General features: G+C 43.3%; 1 protein-coding gene across 2 annotated transcripts in view; it reads left to right on the top strand.

Moving 5' to 3' along the window:
• Positions 1–3,708: 3,708 nt before the first annotated feature.
• Positions 3,709–18,874, top strand: part of ankrd50 (ankyrin repeat domain 50) — a 45,508-nt gene continuing 30,342 nt past the window's right edge. The window contains exons 1-2 of one of the 2 annotated variants that reach the window (XM_080774697.1): positions 3,709–3,947; positions 4,960–6,112. In XM_080774697.1, coding sequence (XP_080630823.1) covers positions 5,595–6,112 — 518 coding nt within the window. In that variant the 5' untranslated portion in view covers positions 3,709–3,947; positions 4,960–5,594. Of the gene's footprint in view, positions 3,948–3,967; positions 4,246–4,959; positions 6,113–18,874 lie in introns of those variants that run through there. The other variant, XM_080774698.1, reaches the window with a different exon arrangement.

Here is an 18,874-nt window from a genome sequence, read left to right on the forward strand (position 1 = left end):
CAGCATGGTTAAGACTCTCCCTAAGGGCATTGCATTATGATAGACTCAGAACTCCAGTTCCCATGACCTTTCACTTAACCCAGGGGTTCTCAACGTTTTTGGCTGGGGACCCCAAATGCTTTGGCCATGTCTCGCGACCCCTGCCCTGTCCCCAATACAAGTTCACCGCTATAATAACCATACTAATAGAGAAAATACATCATAAATAAATACTGAAACCAGATATAATCATTAATGAAAGTTTATGCATTTACTGTGTACTATGATTTTTTTAATATATTTTTAAAAACATCTGGGGACCTCCCAAAATAATTTGGCGCCCCCTAGAGAGGACACAACCCCCATGTTGAGAACCCCTGATTTAACCTATAGCCTGTCGTGTGTGATTTGAGTCTGGCAATTCTTTTTTTGCCAACGGCTGATTCACGTCTGGCTTCAGCCATGGCTTGCACCATGACTCACACTGCTCACACTTGATTCAGTCAACCCTTTAAAGAACTTTCTGGTCCAGTGTGTTAGTGAGTTCTCTCTTTTTTTCTTTTTTTTTATCCCACGATTTTGTAACCCATTTTTCACCACTGTGTCAATTATCAAATGTGATCCTGGGCTCTACACATGACACGCACACACACACACGCACACGCACACACGCACACACACACACACACACACACACACACACACACACACACACACACACACACACACACACACACACACACACACACACACACACACACACACACACAGTCACACGCACAGTCACAGAAACACATACACCCTCAAAACACATTTTGCAACAACAAAAAATGGAGTGTCAGCAATAACCCAACCTGGGATTGCAAATTATCATTCACAGGCTTATGAGCCATGGGCTCCATGATTGCCAATTATGTTTCATGCAGCCACTATTCAGAGTGCAAATTGAAGAGATATTGCATCAGTTATAGCTACTGCTGTCAGTGTCCACATTGTTCATTATTGCTACATTATCATTCTGCTTGTGACAACCTGAGTTTCTAGAAATGCCTATGTATCCTTATATGTGTGCTGCATCGCCTACCTTCCACAGGGAGTGCCAGAGGAACATACCTTAAAACACTGGTTATCAACCTGTGGGTCAGGGACCACTGGTGGGCTGCTAGGATATATGGTGGCCCCCCAAGTACTTTTACTTTGGCTACATTACCTTGGCTACATTGAATATGTGGGCCTGCCCCTTAAGGAGGATGATGACTTTGGCACTGTATATATTGATACCAATAGTGTTGTACTTTCACTCAATTACATTTTTAAATATAGGAGTTTGACTTGTAACACAGTATTTCTACATTGTGCTGGTATTACCATTTGTTTTTTAAAGATTTCTTTTTGGCTTTTCTGACTTTATTGATAGTATCAAGTGGAGATAGACAGGGAAGAGGGAGAGAGAGAAGGGGAGAGACATGCAGCAAAGGTCGTCATGAACGGGACTCGAACACACGACACGCTGTCAGGCCAAAGCCTATTTGGCCTGACAGCGGACACAAATCCCCTCTTTTAAAAAAGAAAAGAAAAAAGCATGTGATTGCATGCATTTAATGCCAAATGGTCTGGAGGCAGAGGATATTTATGAATACAAAAGTGGAGGATAAGTATTGCTGCTCTTAGTGCATCCCCTGATGCCTGTGACTTCAAATGGTTGGTAATTAGTGTGCACAAAGAGAAAGAAAATTGCCACAATTTTCCGAACTTGGAAGATTGGCGTATGTGGTTTGGAACTGCTCGGATGGGTATTCTTTCATTGGTGTTAAAAGCAGCATAAACAGACACATGTGGCTTCGTCTGTGAGACCTATATTGACTACGTATATTCATGTCTAGATAAATGAGAGTGGACCGCGACCTCCTGCTGACACTGGAATGGCAACATGATTGGAGTGGACTGAGTGAGCACCCTGAGAAACCAGCACCATTTAAAACATGGTTTGTTTGTATAATGAGGGTTGATATACGTGTGCCATCAGTGTGCGAGAAAGAGAGAGAGAGAGAGAGAGAGAGAGTGTGTGTGTGTGTGTGTGTGTGTGTGTGTGTGTGTGTGTGTGTGTGTGTGTGTGTGTGTGTGCGGTCTCAATGTGAAAGATATGAAATTGACAGTTGATAGATGCTATTATATATTATTATTTTGTTTAAACGCTATGTTCAGTGTACAACCATGGGTCAAGAATGTTAATTATGTCATGGCGGATTTCTTTTATCGACGCATTCATGTCACAAGAAATCTATGACAGTCACTCTTGATCCAAGGCTAGAACTATAACCATATGATATTTTGGGGGCTTTTTGCCTTTATTGATAGATCACTATATAAGTTCACAGGAAACGGGGAGAGACATGGGGGGGAGAGACATGCAGCGAAGGTCGTCGGGATCGGGACTTGAACCCGCAACACGCCGGACTACCAGATTTGGTTTGGGTAGTGCCCAACATATTTCATAATACCCCATAAAATGGGGGTATTAAAGATTGGGAAAAAGATGGAGGGGAAAACTGTTGAGTGGTTGAAGCTGTAAGGTACCGTCGCCCATAATCCATCTCACCCTTGTTTTTTTCCGCTGACCGTTCGGTGTGGCGGTTCTTGTATTCTTTATTTTGTTTTACTGAGAATAAGGTTAATAGTTTTACTGGGATTAAGTTTAGAAATAGGGTTATAGGTTTTGGCACCATTTTACTGAGGTTAAGGTTAGGAATAAGGTTAGGTTTAACCGTTTAAGCATAATTTATTTAGGTTATACTTTTGGAATACCTCAATACCAGGCTGAGCAGTTCCGCCGACTGTATGCCCGGAGGGAGTGGTAAGGGCGACTTCGTTGCCATCATTGGTATTATATTCCTTGAAGCCCAGGGCACTGGAGTCTGGACTGAGGAACAGTCAGGTCAATGGGATATGATGTGATGTATGTGGCCTCTCAATGCCCACACTGGATGGGATAGAACTCCAAGTCCCATAAGACATAGCGAGCATTATTTGACTAGATAGATCCCATATGCCGGAGAGACAGTCACGCTGTGGCGGGTTGTCAGGCAACCACTGGCGAGGAAACAGTTATAAATACACTCCGTGGGCAGTAACTACATTGAGAGACAGCTTGATATAATAGTATTTTTCCCTCTGTGACACATCTTTGAAAGCGGTTGCCCCGACAACCAACTAGCCAATCACCGCGCGATGGACCATCCCTCGAGCTATGGGGTCTGTCTGTACTCTACCTTTTTTTGACTGTTTGGAGGCGGTCGGTCGGAGTAGAGAAGGGTTCAGTGTTGCCATGTCCGCTTATTATACGCGACTTTGGGCTTGGCAGGTAGTTGTGTTGCGTTTTTTGGGGCTTGTTTCAAAAAGTGTAGTCACGACTCACGAGTCACTTATCTGGGCTTCAAACCAGTGATTCTCACATATCCCTGTCAAGGACCTCCAGATTAATGTATTTGTCCAACTTTAAGGACCCTACATTTAAAAATGTTTTGTGCCAGGAACAACACGATTTGTGTTGTTAAAATGTTTCAAAGAATATTCCACATTTTGTCACATTTTTTCCATGATTGTTTTGAAAATAGCAGATCTACAAGCTCACAACGCGTCGCAATGTGATCTGGTTGCTTGTTTCTCTCACACAATGTGGCAACACTGGAAGGGTTCAGTTTTTGAGCTGTGTGTGTTTCGGATGGCAGGAGGAGCCAGCCCCGGAGGGAACGAAACGAAAGAGAATTACATTACAAAGAGAAGGCTTGTGGAATCGTGGTGGATGCTGTCCAAATGTAGTGATTTTTCGGCTTCTTAAAACGCGCTGGATATGATGATCGCAGCATGGTTCGTTTCGTACAAAGGTTTTCTTTTTCTTTTGCAACTGTTTGAGGAGCCACGGATCATGCAGGAGCGACGAGGCAAACGGGAATGATCGTTACAGAGAGGTGAGAGAGAGAGAGAGAGAGAGCGCCGTGGGCTGCGAAGAAGAGACATTTGAAAGTGTATGGAAGGAAAATAGAGAGAAACCAACGCTCCGCCGCTATTGAAGTTTACGGAATAGTGTTTGTGTCATGATTGAAAGAGAGCTGCCTGCAACAGCATGACCGACCGCATCCAGTCAGCGTACTATCTATGCTATGGGTTCGATTTTTGTTTTCGGCAAGCCAAATTATTAACGGATTGTCTGTCTAGCCTGCAGCATCTAAACACCCGAAGGTGTGAATTCTCTCCCGTCTGAAATGGGTGAGGAGGGTTTTTGGGGGGGTTACTATATATATATATATACAAAAAGACCCGTCCGTACTAGTACTGCATCCTTGTCGCTTGTTGTGTTTATCTGTCGCTTAACGTTATTAAGAGGTTCAATCTTAACTAACACACATAGCCATGGTTTAGTGTCACTGTGTCAGTGTCTTCATTTTCATTTTGGGATCGTGTGCCGATCAATCCGAGATTGATCGGAGGATGTGTGTGCTAGTGTTGTTGGTCGGTAGGTGAGCGCTCATCACGTAAGGAAGGTGAAAGCAGCCCTGAGTGTGTATTAATAACGTTACCATGCAATGCAGTCAGCGGTGTGGCAGCAGGCAGACCGGGTTAATTTGTTTAGGGGCACAAAAGAAGACTCGTGGAGGCATATTTTATTTTGTCCAATGCTGCTTTTTTGACACAGACACACACATGATCACGTAGGCGAAAGACTCCTCTCTCCTCGCTGACTGTTCAGGAGGACGGATGTGGACCGTTTGCAATTTAAAGCCACATAGGGGAAGGGGGGCGTGGGTGGGAGACTTAACTGGAAGAGCCTCTACCAAGACGTGGAAAGGGCTGTATTGTATTCCAGTGAGAACTGAGAATATAGCGATGCTATAGTCGACGAATGGCGCATTTTTATATCAGTTGAACCTCCGTCTTTTTTTTGTCCCAATCTGACCTTTTATGTTTTTCTCTATTTTCCAGGGGGAGAGGCAGACTGGCGGTGTTATTGGAGACACTGACTGTACAGACTACTGTAATGTAATGGAAATGGGCTCCGATCGCCCCATTTAGCATCGGAAATGCATCCACGGAAATATATCGCCACGTCCAAGGCGCACGGCTAATGGTATCAGGCGGTGGTTTGAAGTTTTGCAGCCAGCGGATGCACTCAGAGCCGGGTGCCCTGCCATGCCCAACGCCATGCTAAACACACACACTCATAATAACAAGGAGCAGTCGATTCAGCCAATGAGAGAGCTGTGGAAAAAGTTGGTGGAAAAGTTATGGTTTTAGCCTCAATTTTGATTTATTTTACTTTTTTTATTTTGACCTAGATATTCTGCACACTGTGGCGGCTCAGCTGCTTTGCTTTTCCTTTTTGGAATCTTTGTCTCACTGTCTCTTGGTGCAAGTCTTAAGTTGCACAGAGGCATTTAATCAACAAAAACAAGGACGGCTAACCTTTTGCTTGTTTTGAGAGCTACGTTTTTGGACGCCCCGAAAAAATGGATGTTCGACTTCATAGCTGGCGTTTTGTTGGACTTGCAAGCGTCAGGGGCAGATTGAGGGGTGCCCTATGAGGAGGAACAGCTGGGAGAGCAGCAACAAAGATCAAAATGGCCCAAACCAGTTTGCTGCAGGGGAAGCGCTTTTACTGCAGGGAGTGGGTCTTCCACAAGATCCAGCACTGCCTTCAGGAGAAGACCAATGGCCTGAGTGGGGTTGCCAGCACTCCCAGCAAGCAGCCCCCCTGCGTCCCCGGTGGCGGGGCCAACCCCACGCCGGGCCCCACCAAGGCAGGTACAGGTGCGGCTACCACAGCCTGGGGGGTGTTGCTGGTGGGGGGCCCTGGTAGTGGTAAAACAGCACTGTGCACAGAGTTGCTGTGGCCCAACCAGAGTGCCCATGCCCAGGCAGCCCACCGGGGCCTCCACCAGCAGGGCCTGGCCTTCCATTTCTGCCGGGCGGAGGACTCGGACACGATGTGCATGGGGGGCTTCATCCGCGGCTTGGTGGCACAGATCTGTCGCGGAGGCCTGCTGCCGGGGTACGAGGAGAAGGTTCGCGAGCCCGCCGTGCAGTGTTCTCTGCAGCCCGGAGAGTGTGAGAGGAACCCCACGGAGGCTTTCAAGAGGTAGGTGTATGAGCAAAACATGCCTTCCTGAAATCCATATTTGCATTACCTAGTACTTCTTTGGCATACAGTCAGCGCCTGAGCATTCTTGTGGAACAGGAAGGCTTGTTATGCCTTCTGTGGCTTTGACTGATGGTAACAGTGAACACTAGTGTCCCTATTCTGGGGGAGGACATTCAGTGAAAATAGCAGATCTACGAGCTCACAATGCGTCACGACACGTTGTTAGCTTGTAGATCAGCTATTTTCGGCTAGGATGTTAACCAACATCTGTTGTCTGAGGCACTGTGTTAGGCAGGCAGGAGTCGTAACCCTTGCCATTGGTTTGCTGCTAATGTTGGTGATGTAGGGAATGCAAAGTGTGCCTGAATGTAAATGCATAGCCAACCACTCCCCCTCCTCCTCCTTGTCTTTCCTCTCCACCTCCTGACCCTCATGTACCCCTCCCCCTCTTTTTACTACACACACACACACTAGCATTTGGCCCCTCCTCGCCAGCAGCAGCCTCAATGCTCATTTGAAGTCATGTTTTTGTTGGTTTTGCCCCATGGTGTGGCATGCTGCGTGAGTGTGGTGTTTTGTTTCTGCTTGGAGCCGGCCTGACAGAAAATGTTCAGATATTTTTAAGTTGCACCCAAGCTCAGGTGGCCCACGGCCCACAGGGAAGTGTGCTAGACTGCAAGCCATTGCCTGGAGTGACTGCGTGCTAAAAAGATGGGAGTCACTGTGGGACATGTGAAACTGAAGTACAGTACAGTACGGTGACGGCCTTACAGGGTCCTGTCCAGGCATGTAACACGATCAAGACGGACTGTTATTGTAAGCAGAGGCTTTTAAAAGACGCTGCCTTTTAAACTTTGTGCACGTGTGTTGTGTGGGGTGGGTGGGTTTGAGGGGGTGGGGGGGCACGCACAACTTGTCGACACTGAATAGGTCGGGCAGTCTCTGCAGCACCGGCTGGAATGCAGAGCTGAACATACACACATGCTCTTGTCTGGCCATCTGGTGACGCTTACCGCTAACTCAACATCACACACGGCAGGGGGAAAATAGGTCAAACGTTCAGCAAGGTAAATCATTTTTTAAACGGTCAACAAAGTCATTGATTCAACCTGCACCTTTTTCACACTTTTCCCAAGGAAGCTCAAAGTTCAGTGACCACCGTTGCGCTCATCTGCTCGTAGTAATCATGCTATTAATTATAATTTGGCCATGAAACAGTGCACGACTTCGGTTTGACCTAAGCAGATAGAAGGCTGGTTATCGAAGAGATTTGAACAGAGATTGAATCCAGCCGGCATAAGGCACAGCTTTAGTCCAGCTCTGCACCACGTCAGTTGCATGTTGAGAGGGACGGACCCAGTTCCTAAATCTGGCATGTGAAACAAATGTTCCCTTCTTGCTGAAGGGCCCTGTCCTGTGGAAAACAGACAGACAAGAGACACACACAGATCTTATCACGAAAATCTGTTTTGTTTGTGCTGTAAATATGCACTTTAGAGAATACCTTATCGCCATCTCAGGTGTAAAAGCGTCACAGAGCACTGTGGCACACAAATAATTTCACAGGCCTCTCCAGCCGTTTCAGATGCTATCACATTTCAGAAAGGCTGAACGTGTAAGGAACTGAAGCCAAGACTCTTGTCTCCATCTGGCAGTGGCATATAGAAAGTGAGAGAGTAAGAGAGAAAATAATACCCAAAGCAAAGGGAGGATGTAAAAGTTTATTATTGCTCAAAAAATTATGATCCGTCTAATTTATTATCTGTGATAAAAATTCACAGCTAGTGTGGGGTTGACGGTATGAGTTTTGGGTGAATTTATTCATGGCCATAATTCTTTCAATAAAAATAAAACTTATATGATATTCATTTTGTTGAGGACCTTGTTGAACGTGACTCTTTTGGGACAGTCTTTGACCCTCTCAGCTGTGATGTTATAAACACAGCCCGTATGGGATTGTGGGGGAAGGCGTGCCAAATTCTTTAGGCTGGTCAAAGACAAACAGCTCTGTTTGGTGATGTTAATCACCAGTGGTGTGTTAATACATTAAAAGACTGGTACGTGGGTTTACGTCTCACCCTTACAACCTGGTCATTACAGGATGTTGCTAGAGTGACTGTCCTGTACCAGAATCGTCCCACTTTTGCATGCAGCAGTGTTTCTTGTCAGAGTGTAGAATGCTGAACCTGATGTGATTGATTTGTTTGATTGAATACTTTATTAACAGTTTGCAAGAACAGTCACAGGGAAGTACAGTACAATACAAGGTCTGCTAATAGGATGAAACCAGAAACGCCTTTTTGCTTGATAACTCTTGATAATGTAAACAAACACAAAAGGTCCTCCGCCATCATGGCCTTATAACCTTATTCTGCAAATCTTGCCCATCACCTGTTGATATTTAACAACAGATAGGTGAACACACACGCACAAACTCCACATCACAGTGCCCTTACTGTAAATGCAAGGCCATTCAGCATGTTTTGACTGATTTTCCTTCAATGTGAATGAATTTGGCCGTGCTATGCTGAACCAGTCGGCCGCCTCCTCCCCCTCATACCTCTTTTTTTTCAACCCCTTTAGGACAAAAGAGCACACATCAAACAGGTGGAATTAACCCAGTCATGTGGGTCAGTCTAAAGGCAATGTTTTTTTCTCTTTTCTTCTTTTTGCTGAATGAGCAAGTTGCCTTTTTTGGCCTCTGTGTTGTGGGGCATTCCTCCACCGAGCATGCACAGGAGTTTGACTTCCAGCCAGGCGAGTTTTTCTGTGTGGTGGTAATAAAGGGCACACATTTCAGAAATGATGAATGACTGTGGTCCATGGCTTGGATTTGTGAACAAGATCCGATGTTTTTCTGCAAGGCTGAATAATACATGATTTCAAGTACTTAAAAAAAGAATATTGGTTATTAATATTGCTGCTAGTAGTTAATACTATCTAATGTTAGCAGCTAACACAAATAACACACACACACACACACACACACACACACACACACACACACACACACACACACACACAGTGACCGATTCTGACCAAGGCTAAGTCATTGACATTTTTTACATTTTCGTATTTTCATGTCATTTCAAAGCAGGTAATCATATAGCTTCAAATTGACATATTGGTTTGACAGTTTGACCCACCAGTTTTAGAGATATGACTTTTAGAGTAATGTCTTGCAGAAAACGGCGAGTTGAGAAAACAGGCCTGAAAGTTTCACTTCTGTGGTCTCTAACATTACGCCTAGCTACATGTTTAAAGGGACACTTCACCCTTTTTGAAAAATAATACATGTTAAAGGGACACTTCACCCTTTTTGCAAAAAAATATATGTTAATGACGTTTAGAAGCTTTAGATCACTTTCCTGGGGTCTTTATGTGTGTAATATGTGGTTTTAGATTGTAGCAGTGAGCCTGTTGTCTCTGATGTCATGGACACTGGTCTCACTACCTTCCTGGACTACAATTCCCATAATTCTTTGGTGCACTGCTCCTCCTTGTGGATAGGGGGGAGAGCTGTCTTACTGAGACAACATGTAGTCCAGGAAGGAAGTGATCCCAGTGTCCATGACATCAGAGACAACAGGCTCACTGCTACAATTTAAAATATCTAAAACCACATATTACACACATAAAGACCCCCAGGATTAAGATCCCTTTAAGCATTAATTTAATATTTACATTATTTATTTATTTATTTCAGACATGCTATAGTATGTGAATACTAGTTTGCCTGTCTATAATTGGTGCTAGCTGTTATCATACACCCCAGTTCCAGGTGACACACACTCGAGTATCATTGGAACAAGCACACACTGTTTACCTTTCGTCAGAAGCTTTTACACCGAAGGAGCGTCACGGTACAAAGGCACACATTAAATCAGAAATTTGGATGGCAGAAGATCCACCAAGGACAGCTCTGCTGGAGTCCGACTTATGGACATATACACGGACATGGGGAAGAAGAATATAACACATTTTGAAAAACAAAACAAAAAAAACAGTTATTCTCCTCTCCTGAACAGTTAGTCTTGCCACCATGACTGTCTCTGTATCAAAAAGACACACACACACACACACACACACACACACACACACACACACATTATATATATATATATATATATATATATAATATATATATAAATATAGTACAGTAAACTTTCATTTTTGCTTGGCTGTAAAGAGTGTCATTGAGTTGGTACAACTTGGTTTGGACAGCAGCTTTTTCAGGGTTACAGGCTTTAGTATTCAGTATTCAAGGGAATTGTAAAAGTGTGAAACACACTTCATAGAAACTGTTGTAGTGTCAAATATGTCATGTTGGCCTTTTGTGTGATTTCTGTTTCTGACCTCGGCTTCAAAGCAATTTCAAATTGTATGTGTTCGCCGGTTGTGATCGTAGGCGAGGGGGGATCTGAAATTCTGAATGTTGTACTCGGAGCAGTCGTGTGGAGTGGGCTGAAGGGACACTAATAAAATAAAAAAGTAGCCTAAGCAGCGCTCATCTTGATCCTTTCATGTGGTGTATGGCTGTGGAAAGCATGCTGCAGATTAGAGCCGGAGAAAAGCATCCCACGGTGAACTCCATCAACTCCATTTGGGCAGACGATGGTGACTCAGCAATCTGAGGTCAATATTCCCCCCTCCACGTTGTGCATTTGTCTGTGGGTCGGTGGGTGTGTATGCTTGGGTATATGTAATTGCCATAATTCCAATCAGAAGCCCTTCGACGCTCTCCACTCTGCATGCATATACTGTACATGCACGCACGTGTGTTGATGATAGAACTGGAGCCTGACTGTGACCGATATAACGACGACGAAATATCATATTTGACTTATGCAGCTGATCACAATGTTTACCCTAAAAACATCTGCGTGAGTGTGTGTGTGTATATATATATATGGGCATAGCATAAGTGGTTAAATAAATTAAGTTCAGTTTGTGTATTTTAGATTGACTTGTTTGCCATTTCATTGTATAATTAAATGTTCTCATATAAGTATACTTTTTTCTTTATCTATCAAAGAGTAATCTCTGTATTTGTATTTGTTTGCTGTCTCAAATATAAGCTTTAATGTATCAAATCTAGGTGTTTCAATGTATGTATTTATTTTATTATTTTTATGATAATATATCGGTTAAAAATCTCAGTGATCAATCTGGTGATCGGGACTCTATAAAATGGATATTAGCATTGGATCTATAAGTGTGAACGTAATGCTCTGGCAGCGGTGCAGGGTGGGAGGTTGATCAAGGCTCCCTGGAGAATGTGCATGGTTCCATGCTGCCAGGCGAGACCAGACCACCACACATCACTGCTGCCTGTGTTTCCACTGTGATGGGAGGCGGGGGAGGGGAGGCAGCACATCATGCTTTTTCTGACTGGCATAGGTTGTTGCCTGGATATTTTCCTCATCTGTGTTAACCCATTAAGACCTCAGTTTAAAAAAGAAATAAATGAAAAGAATGTTTCCATATCTGCGTGGTTCTCAAACATTTTAATGTCTGTGTATTTGGTCGCCGACTCTCCATCTCAAAATAAAAAGGTTCACTTTCAGAAACGTATATCTGAAATGATGTTCACGATTTTTGAGCAGCCAAAGTGTAAAATAATGCTTATTTTTTTTATAGCTCAAATCTAAAACGACACACGTTTACCCGGACGTAATGGGTTAACGGTGTGTGCATGGATGGAGTAGTATGTACAGTTATGTGTGTACCTACTCCTGTAAGCAAGCCGAGCATGTGGATATGTGTGTACGTTGGTTGGTGTGGCAGTGGATGTGTGTTGAATTGATGAATATATGCGTTATATGTGGGATAGACCGTCTATCCCACATATAACGCATATATCTGAGGATCATGTCCCAGAGGCAAAAGAGCTGAGGGGGTGGAAAGGGGGTGAAATTTCATATTGCTCTGTCAGGATTGAATACCCAGGAATGCACACCTCGTCTGGGCTAGCAAAGAAGTTTGCGGGTTCAGTGGTCCAGGGATCAGGGACGGAAATGTAACAACATTTACACACATGGCATTTAAAATTCCTTTTTATTTTAACATTTTATGACTACTGTACTAGGTCAGTCAGTGACTTTTGATTTTAAGAAGTTTTAAGAAATAAAAATTACTTCATAAAGGACACAAATTGACCAAACTCAGTCGACCAGTGCCATATTCTTTACAACTTTACAGTGTAGAAAATAAAAACATCTTGGAGATATGAAACATAGGCCAAATAGCGTTATGCTAGGAGAGATCTTGATAAAATCTGGTGGTTTATCTTATCAGAAAATGTCTACTATCAACCGTCGTAGACACGTTTTCATTTGTCTGCCTGCCTGCCTCTAGGTTGCCGCTAAGCCACTTGCGCATAAAGCCCATAGTCTGAACGGCATAAAACCCATACTCGGAAAAACGCTGCAACGTGAAGCCGTGAACTGAGGCAAAGGCTGAGGCACACAAACTGATTATAGATGTTTATAAACGAGAGCTTGCTGCCAGGGGTCACCAACATGTCCGTACACGGACAAATGTGTCCGTGGCAAAGACGTGGTCATGTCCGTGGCAAATGTTTCACAAACCATTATGATGTCCATTTGAACACTCAGAGTTACAGACCTGTTATTCAGGGCTATCTATTCCATTTATGTGTTTCTCATAATAATATTGTACACTCATTTTGTATGTCTGTGGCAAAAAATATATGTTTACAAAAATGGCCACCACAAGCCAACATGGCGATGACCTCTGTTGCTGCACCTGGCAGTTATGACTGATTCATTATTGTTTCTTTACTGGTGGAGTTGTGTTGCATATTTGTATTGTATTGAGTATGGTCAATATGGTGTTGGTTGTTCAAGTGATGGGTTTCTTTGCAATGTATCTGTTAAGGAACAAAGTTGCATCTTCAGACGTTCAGCCAATTTTTTTTATATTTTGCGTTATTACGCGTTGTAAGATCAGCTATTTCCACTATTTTTACTTTAGTTTTTATTTGTTTTTTATACAATCTATAATAACGCCAGTTATTTGTCATATCTCCCCTGTGCACTTTTTAAACTGAATTAATTGTAATTTCTATTCATAACGTTCCAATTTCCAATGCCAAAAATACAATTAAATTGTTAATCGCAATTATTTTATTTGTGTGACAATTAATCGTCAACTTAAATGTGTAATCGTGACAGCCCTAATCCTGAGTTGGAACAGGTTCAGTATCTCTCACTCAATGACAGTTTCACAGGGCTGTCATTGCGGCTGTTGTGACGATTGCATCTAGGCCCTTTTCTGTTGTTGTTGTCACTCTAACCACCCTGCCGTTCCTTGACTTGTGCTCAGAGTATTATCTGTCTAATGAATGGCTACGTAGACAAGATCATGTAAATACGTCTGTCAAGGACTTAAGCCGTATAAAATACAGTTTTGCCTCTATGTGAGCAACCCGTCTTTATCCACTCCTTGATTCATAGAAAGCTCGACTCACAATGAGCTGGATCAGAACGTCCCCATTTTGTATGTTCCGCAACACAAGAGTAGCCTCTACAATGAAGGCTTTGATTTCCAAAATGACATATACAGTACAACGTTTTAAATGATTGTTGTTTTGTAAGTTAAGCCATCGTGCTATGTTAGTTTTCTTTTAGATGATTTGCTAGGGTGGTTCAGTGTCATGATAAAGGACAGTGCACAGGAGGAGTACATGGTTGGTGATGGACATGGACACAAATTCAGTAGCTAATTATATGGGGATTGAACATGGACATGGTCCTTTCACGAACAATATAGTTTCTCAACCTAGTTTGGCTATCCTGCTGCTAAATTGGGACTTTTTTTTAAAGCTAGGAACTACATCTAATTCCCTACACCACTGGTAATTTTTCAGGTAGCAGATTTATGTTTTCCAGAACCTAGACCTAAACCTTATTTGGAACACAAACATGTAGCAGCTAAGGTTGGGCGATATGGCAATTTTTATCAACTGACAATCCAAAAATCGCCGATAGACGATATATTCATGTCATAAAAGTAAAGTGAGAACAGCTCACGGCGGGTCACAAAAAAGCCAGATCTACAAGCTCTCAAGGTGTCGCGTCCTGCCTGTTTTTGCAGCGCCGTTCGCTACGCGTTGAGTCATTCATGGCCCTGCACGTCGGGTGATGAGACACGACAGCAGTGTGCATTCTGGTGTAACTGTATATTATTTAACTGGGTCCGGACTGTTGTGACAGACGGTAAACACAGCAACATGTAGCCTCAGCCTGCCCTAGTAACTTCTCCACCCCGTGCCGTCGGAGGCTCGAAGTGTCTTGACGATGCTGCTGCTGATCTACAAGCTCTCAATGCGTCCTGTTTTTGCAGCGCCGTTCGCTGCATGTTGAGAGCTTGTAGATCTGTCTGTTTTTGCAGCGCCGTATCAGGGTAACAAAATAGACAAGCTGCAGCGAGTTAAGCTAACATCAGGCATTCAGGCTAACTACGTCGGGTAATGAGACACGAGACATCAGTGTGACTGTATATTATTTAACTGAGTCCGGACTGGAGTGACAGACGTAAACACAGCAACATGTAGCCTGCTCCACAGTAACGTCTCTTCATCGCCCAGACGGTCGGAGTGTTAGACCCCAATGCTGCTGCGGCCGGGTACTTTGGGAGTGCGGGCTGCTACGTGTGCACGAGCATACCATTACAAGGGGAGGAGGGCTTTCTACCGGCCGCTGCTGGCCCAAATTGATTTTCATTTTGCTCACAGGCTACGTTTGAAGAGTTGAATTTTCGATAAGATTGAGTATTATTTTTCTTTTTTTTTTAAATAATAATCGCCCTGAAAAATCGCCTAATAATGAAAATAATCGGCGATAGACTCATCCAAATCACGATTGACGATAGATTCGTATCGTCACCCAACCCTAGTAGCAGCCGGAAGTACCATTATAACTCAATGGCTTTAGCGAGCGGAAGAGCAGCCCGGACATCAAATTTGTGGTCCGAGATGACGCACATGACGTTCAATCTACCCCCATGAACGTGCTGCAGTTCCACTTTTCGCCAGTAGGTAGTGGCAGCTTCAACGTTGGATTGGTGCAGTACTTAGTTTATACAGTTTTTGGTTTAGACTAGTCATTGGTTAGACCAGTCATTACTCATTAGTCCTACATCTACAACCTATCTCAAACCCTCACCCTAAACCTGACCTCCCACGGGGCAGCACACCTAAACCTAACCTTAACCCATGTCTAACCAATGACTAGTCTAAACTAAGTATGCACCCCCGTTCGATAGCCTTACTGGGGGCTTGGGGAGACCCGAGTTTGAATCCTGGGCGTTACATGTATATATTGAGAGAGTGGCTGAAGCAAAGCGCCGTTAGTCCCTGTCATTTGATTTGGTGATTTGGTGCCTGCACCCTCCTTTCTCAAGAGAGTGCCCCGAGTGCCCTCTACCTTTGAGTTTCTTTGAGTTAATTGTTCTAATAACGTAATTGATTTTCTGTAACTAATTCAACTAAATTAATTAAGGTCCCAGCCCTAGTCTCCATTAATTTGCCCCCCCCCCTGCCAGACAAGATTGAGAGTTTTATCGGTATTTCTTCTCTGTCTGGAGTTTACAAAGCCCTGTTCACTGCTCTTCTTCTGTTACCTGATAGAATTGTGTCAAGGCTGTTTGACATCCTTCAAACACTGTGTACCACTTGTTCTCCTCCATTATACTGTGTACAAGTTTGTGCACATGTGTGCTTGTGCATGTGCAGTGGTGAAAAGTTACTACCGTAGGTACAAGTAAAATGTTTTTCCAAATTTCTATACTTTCACTTCTACTCCACTACATCTCGCAAATATTGTCCTACACTACAATTGTTTTGTGTGTTGCGCGCGCGCAAGGGGGGGGGGGTTGTTTAGGAGGGAGGAAGGAAAGGGATGTCGGGCTCAGTGCCCAATCCATAAAATGACTTGTGTACATTTGTAAAGCAGTGGCAGAGTTCCCAGCACAGTGCCCCCCCACTCCCCTTTGATGTCACCGGCCCTGACATCTTCACTATGTTTTTATTTTGTGGGTGAAAGTCTCCTTCGCAGTACATCGCGTAGCAGTGAGGTCTGTGATTGGAGGCTTTGCAGCACATCATGTAGCGGCGAGGCCTGTGTTTGGAGGCTTTGCAGCAATTGTGGAAAAAGTACTAAAAAAGGTTACTTAAGTAAAAGTATCAATATGGCAATTCAGAACTTCTCCGTTACAAGTAAAAGTTATGAATTCAAAATGTACTTGAGGGCCTGGGCTGCGGTGGAGCAGTACAGGCACCTAGGCTGGTAATGCAGCCTGTTGCGGGTTTGAGTCCTGATCCCGACGACCTTTGTAATCGCTTGTTGTAGTGTTGAAAAGTTTTCCAAAGTGGTGACCACAACGCATGCCGAAGCATGCAAAGGGTTGTGAATGACGTCATCAAAACGAGTCTCATATCCCATTCTGTCCGGTGGATTGCCCGTATGTCGTATGACTGATTCAAAACGTAGATTAACCAATGAAAATAACTCGGGCAACTTGCGAATCGCAGGGAAGGTGTTCTACAATGAATTAACTCGAGCAACTTGTGTTTAGAAGTCAACGGGTACAAATTTACAAAGTATTAGAATCAAAAAGTACCATTGTGCGGAATGTCCCATTTCAAGTTGTCAATTGTATAATTGCGACACATTGTGAGCTTGTACATCGGCTGTTTTCAAATTAACTAAATGTATATAGAGCTGAACTGGTTAATGTCTGTTTTGTAATAATCAAAATCTACAAAGTAACTAGTAACGTAAAGTTTTCAAATAAATGTTGTGGAGTAAAAGTACAATATTTGCCTCTGAGATGTAGTAGAGTAGAAGTAAAAGTATTGGCAATTGGAAATACTCAACTAAAGTACAAATACCTCCAAATTGCACTTGAGTACAGTACTTAAGTAAATGGACTTTGTTGCTTTACATCAGTGCTTTGCAGCACATGGCGTATCGGCGGCGGCTGTGATTGGCCACTAGCATGCACGTGACACGACATAACCCGCAGCAATGATGGATGGCGATGACTTTAGACAGCGTTTCACGTTTCCTTGAGAAACCTGGCCGTGCACGTTTCTCTTCTCAAATGATGATCACATTCATCACCTCGGGCATACGTATGCCGAGAGGGCACCCAAGGAGTTGCTTACATGCCGATGTTGATTGGCTGAGCACGGCATGTGATGTATGATGATGTATGATGATAAGAGTGCCCCTCACTTCACACGAGTGTGATATTTATTTTTTTGGTTCAGGATTTATGTTGGTTAGTGTTTGCCGATCACATACTGGGTTTTCTCAAAACTGGGGTTTCTGTGTGAATGTTCTCCATTTAGTCGTATTGCTACTTGCCGTGATTGGTCCTCGGCTTGATTCTTAAAGGGAAGGCAGCTGATAAGAAGATAATAGTTTTTTGGTCCTCATTAACTACACGCACATCCAAGTTCCAACAGTGGGTGCTGGGTTAAGTGTAGAACATGAACACTTCAGCCTTTGGGTCGTGTTAATTCACATGAAAAGGATACATTTCTATCTTTATCATTATCAGAACATTTCGATACATCGAAACGTTCTCCGATAATGATTAATAAATAAATCTAGACTGTAGCTCGGCTGCAGGTTCACGACCAAGGTAGCAAGCAGGAATGCAAACTGTTTCATTGACAATATATGTTACAGTTAATACTGTACGATTGAAAAAAAACAGTCTGATTGAAAAAGGAGTGGTCATTTTCTTCGAGTTAACATCCTGCCGCTGGGGGGGCACGGGTACTTTCCCAGTCCCACATGGCAGTGTGTCTCCATCGGAGACCCAGAGTGAATCAGAGTGTGATTTGATCATGTGTTTCTCAGTGAGAGCAGTGCTGATAATGGAAGAGAGATCTACCGGTTCACCAGTGTCTCTGTGCCACCCTCATCTTTTCTCTGAGCGGAGAAAATGAGCATAAGAAGACACCTGGTGGTTTACGACAACCACCAGGGATGTCGTTGTGGAATGTGTTATTTATATGGAAAATTGCCAGAGTGTATTTCTTTATGTTGCTGTGCTGTCGGGCAAAAACCTCTTATATCCATATTCTAACTTTTGTATTTTCTTTCATAAATTATCGACACGTTTTGAGCTTGTGGATCTGCTACCTTTGCCATTTTTTATCTTGGATCCTGAAATGTAACAGTTGTGGACATTCCACCCAACAGAGACGACATTATATAAATACAGATGAAGGCAAGGCACCCATGCCATATTCACTTTTGTAATGCATTGAATTCACTCACATCAGACATTGTCTTACAATACTTGCAGAAAGAGTGTCCATTGCATTTAATTTGTAACATTATTAGTAGTTTGCATTGGCAAGGCTCCTGTCTGCCCTGAGACTGTGAAATGTATACAAACAAATACTTACATGTCAGGAACTCAGGATACTGAACAATTCCAGAACAGGAAGTTAGAAATGATCGAGCATTAGCATCGATTTATTTACTCAGTGCAATATACAAAGGTTCTTTTATGTCTTGACATGGGAACAGGGTCACGCTTGAACTAAAAGCAGTTACACCGGTTCTGGGAATGGATAATAATAGTAACAGAGAAAGCCTTTTGAATTTCGTCGTAACTGTTGGTGGCGGTTACACTAGGACTGGGATCTCGCCAGCACACACATACCACCCAAACAAGAAAAAACAAACAAGAAAAGTACAGTTGTAAGCTATCTTA

Source organism: Protomyctophum bolini (assembly GCF_963924005.1).
Source record: "Protomyctophum bolini genome assembly, chromosome: 10".
Taxonomy (NCBI): Eukaryota; Metazoa; Chordata; class Actinopteri; order Myctophiformes; family Myctophidae; genus Protomyctophum; species Protomyctophum bolini.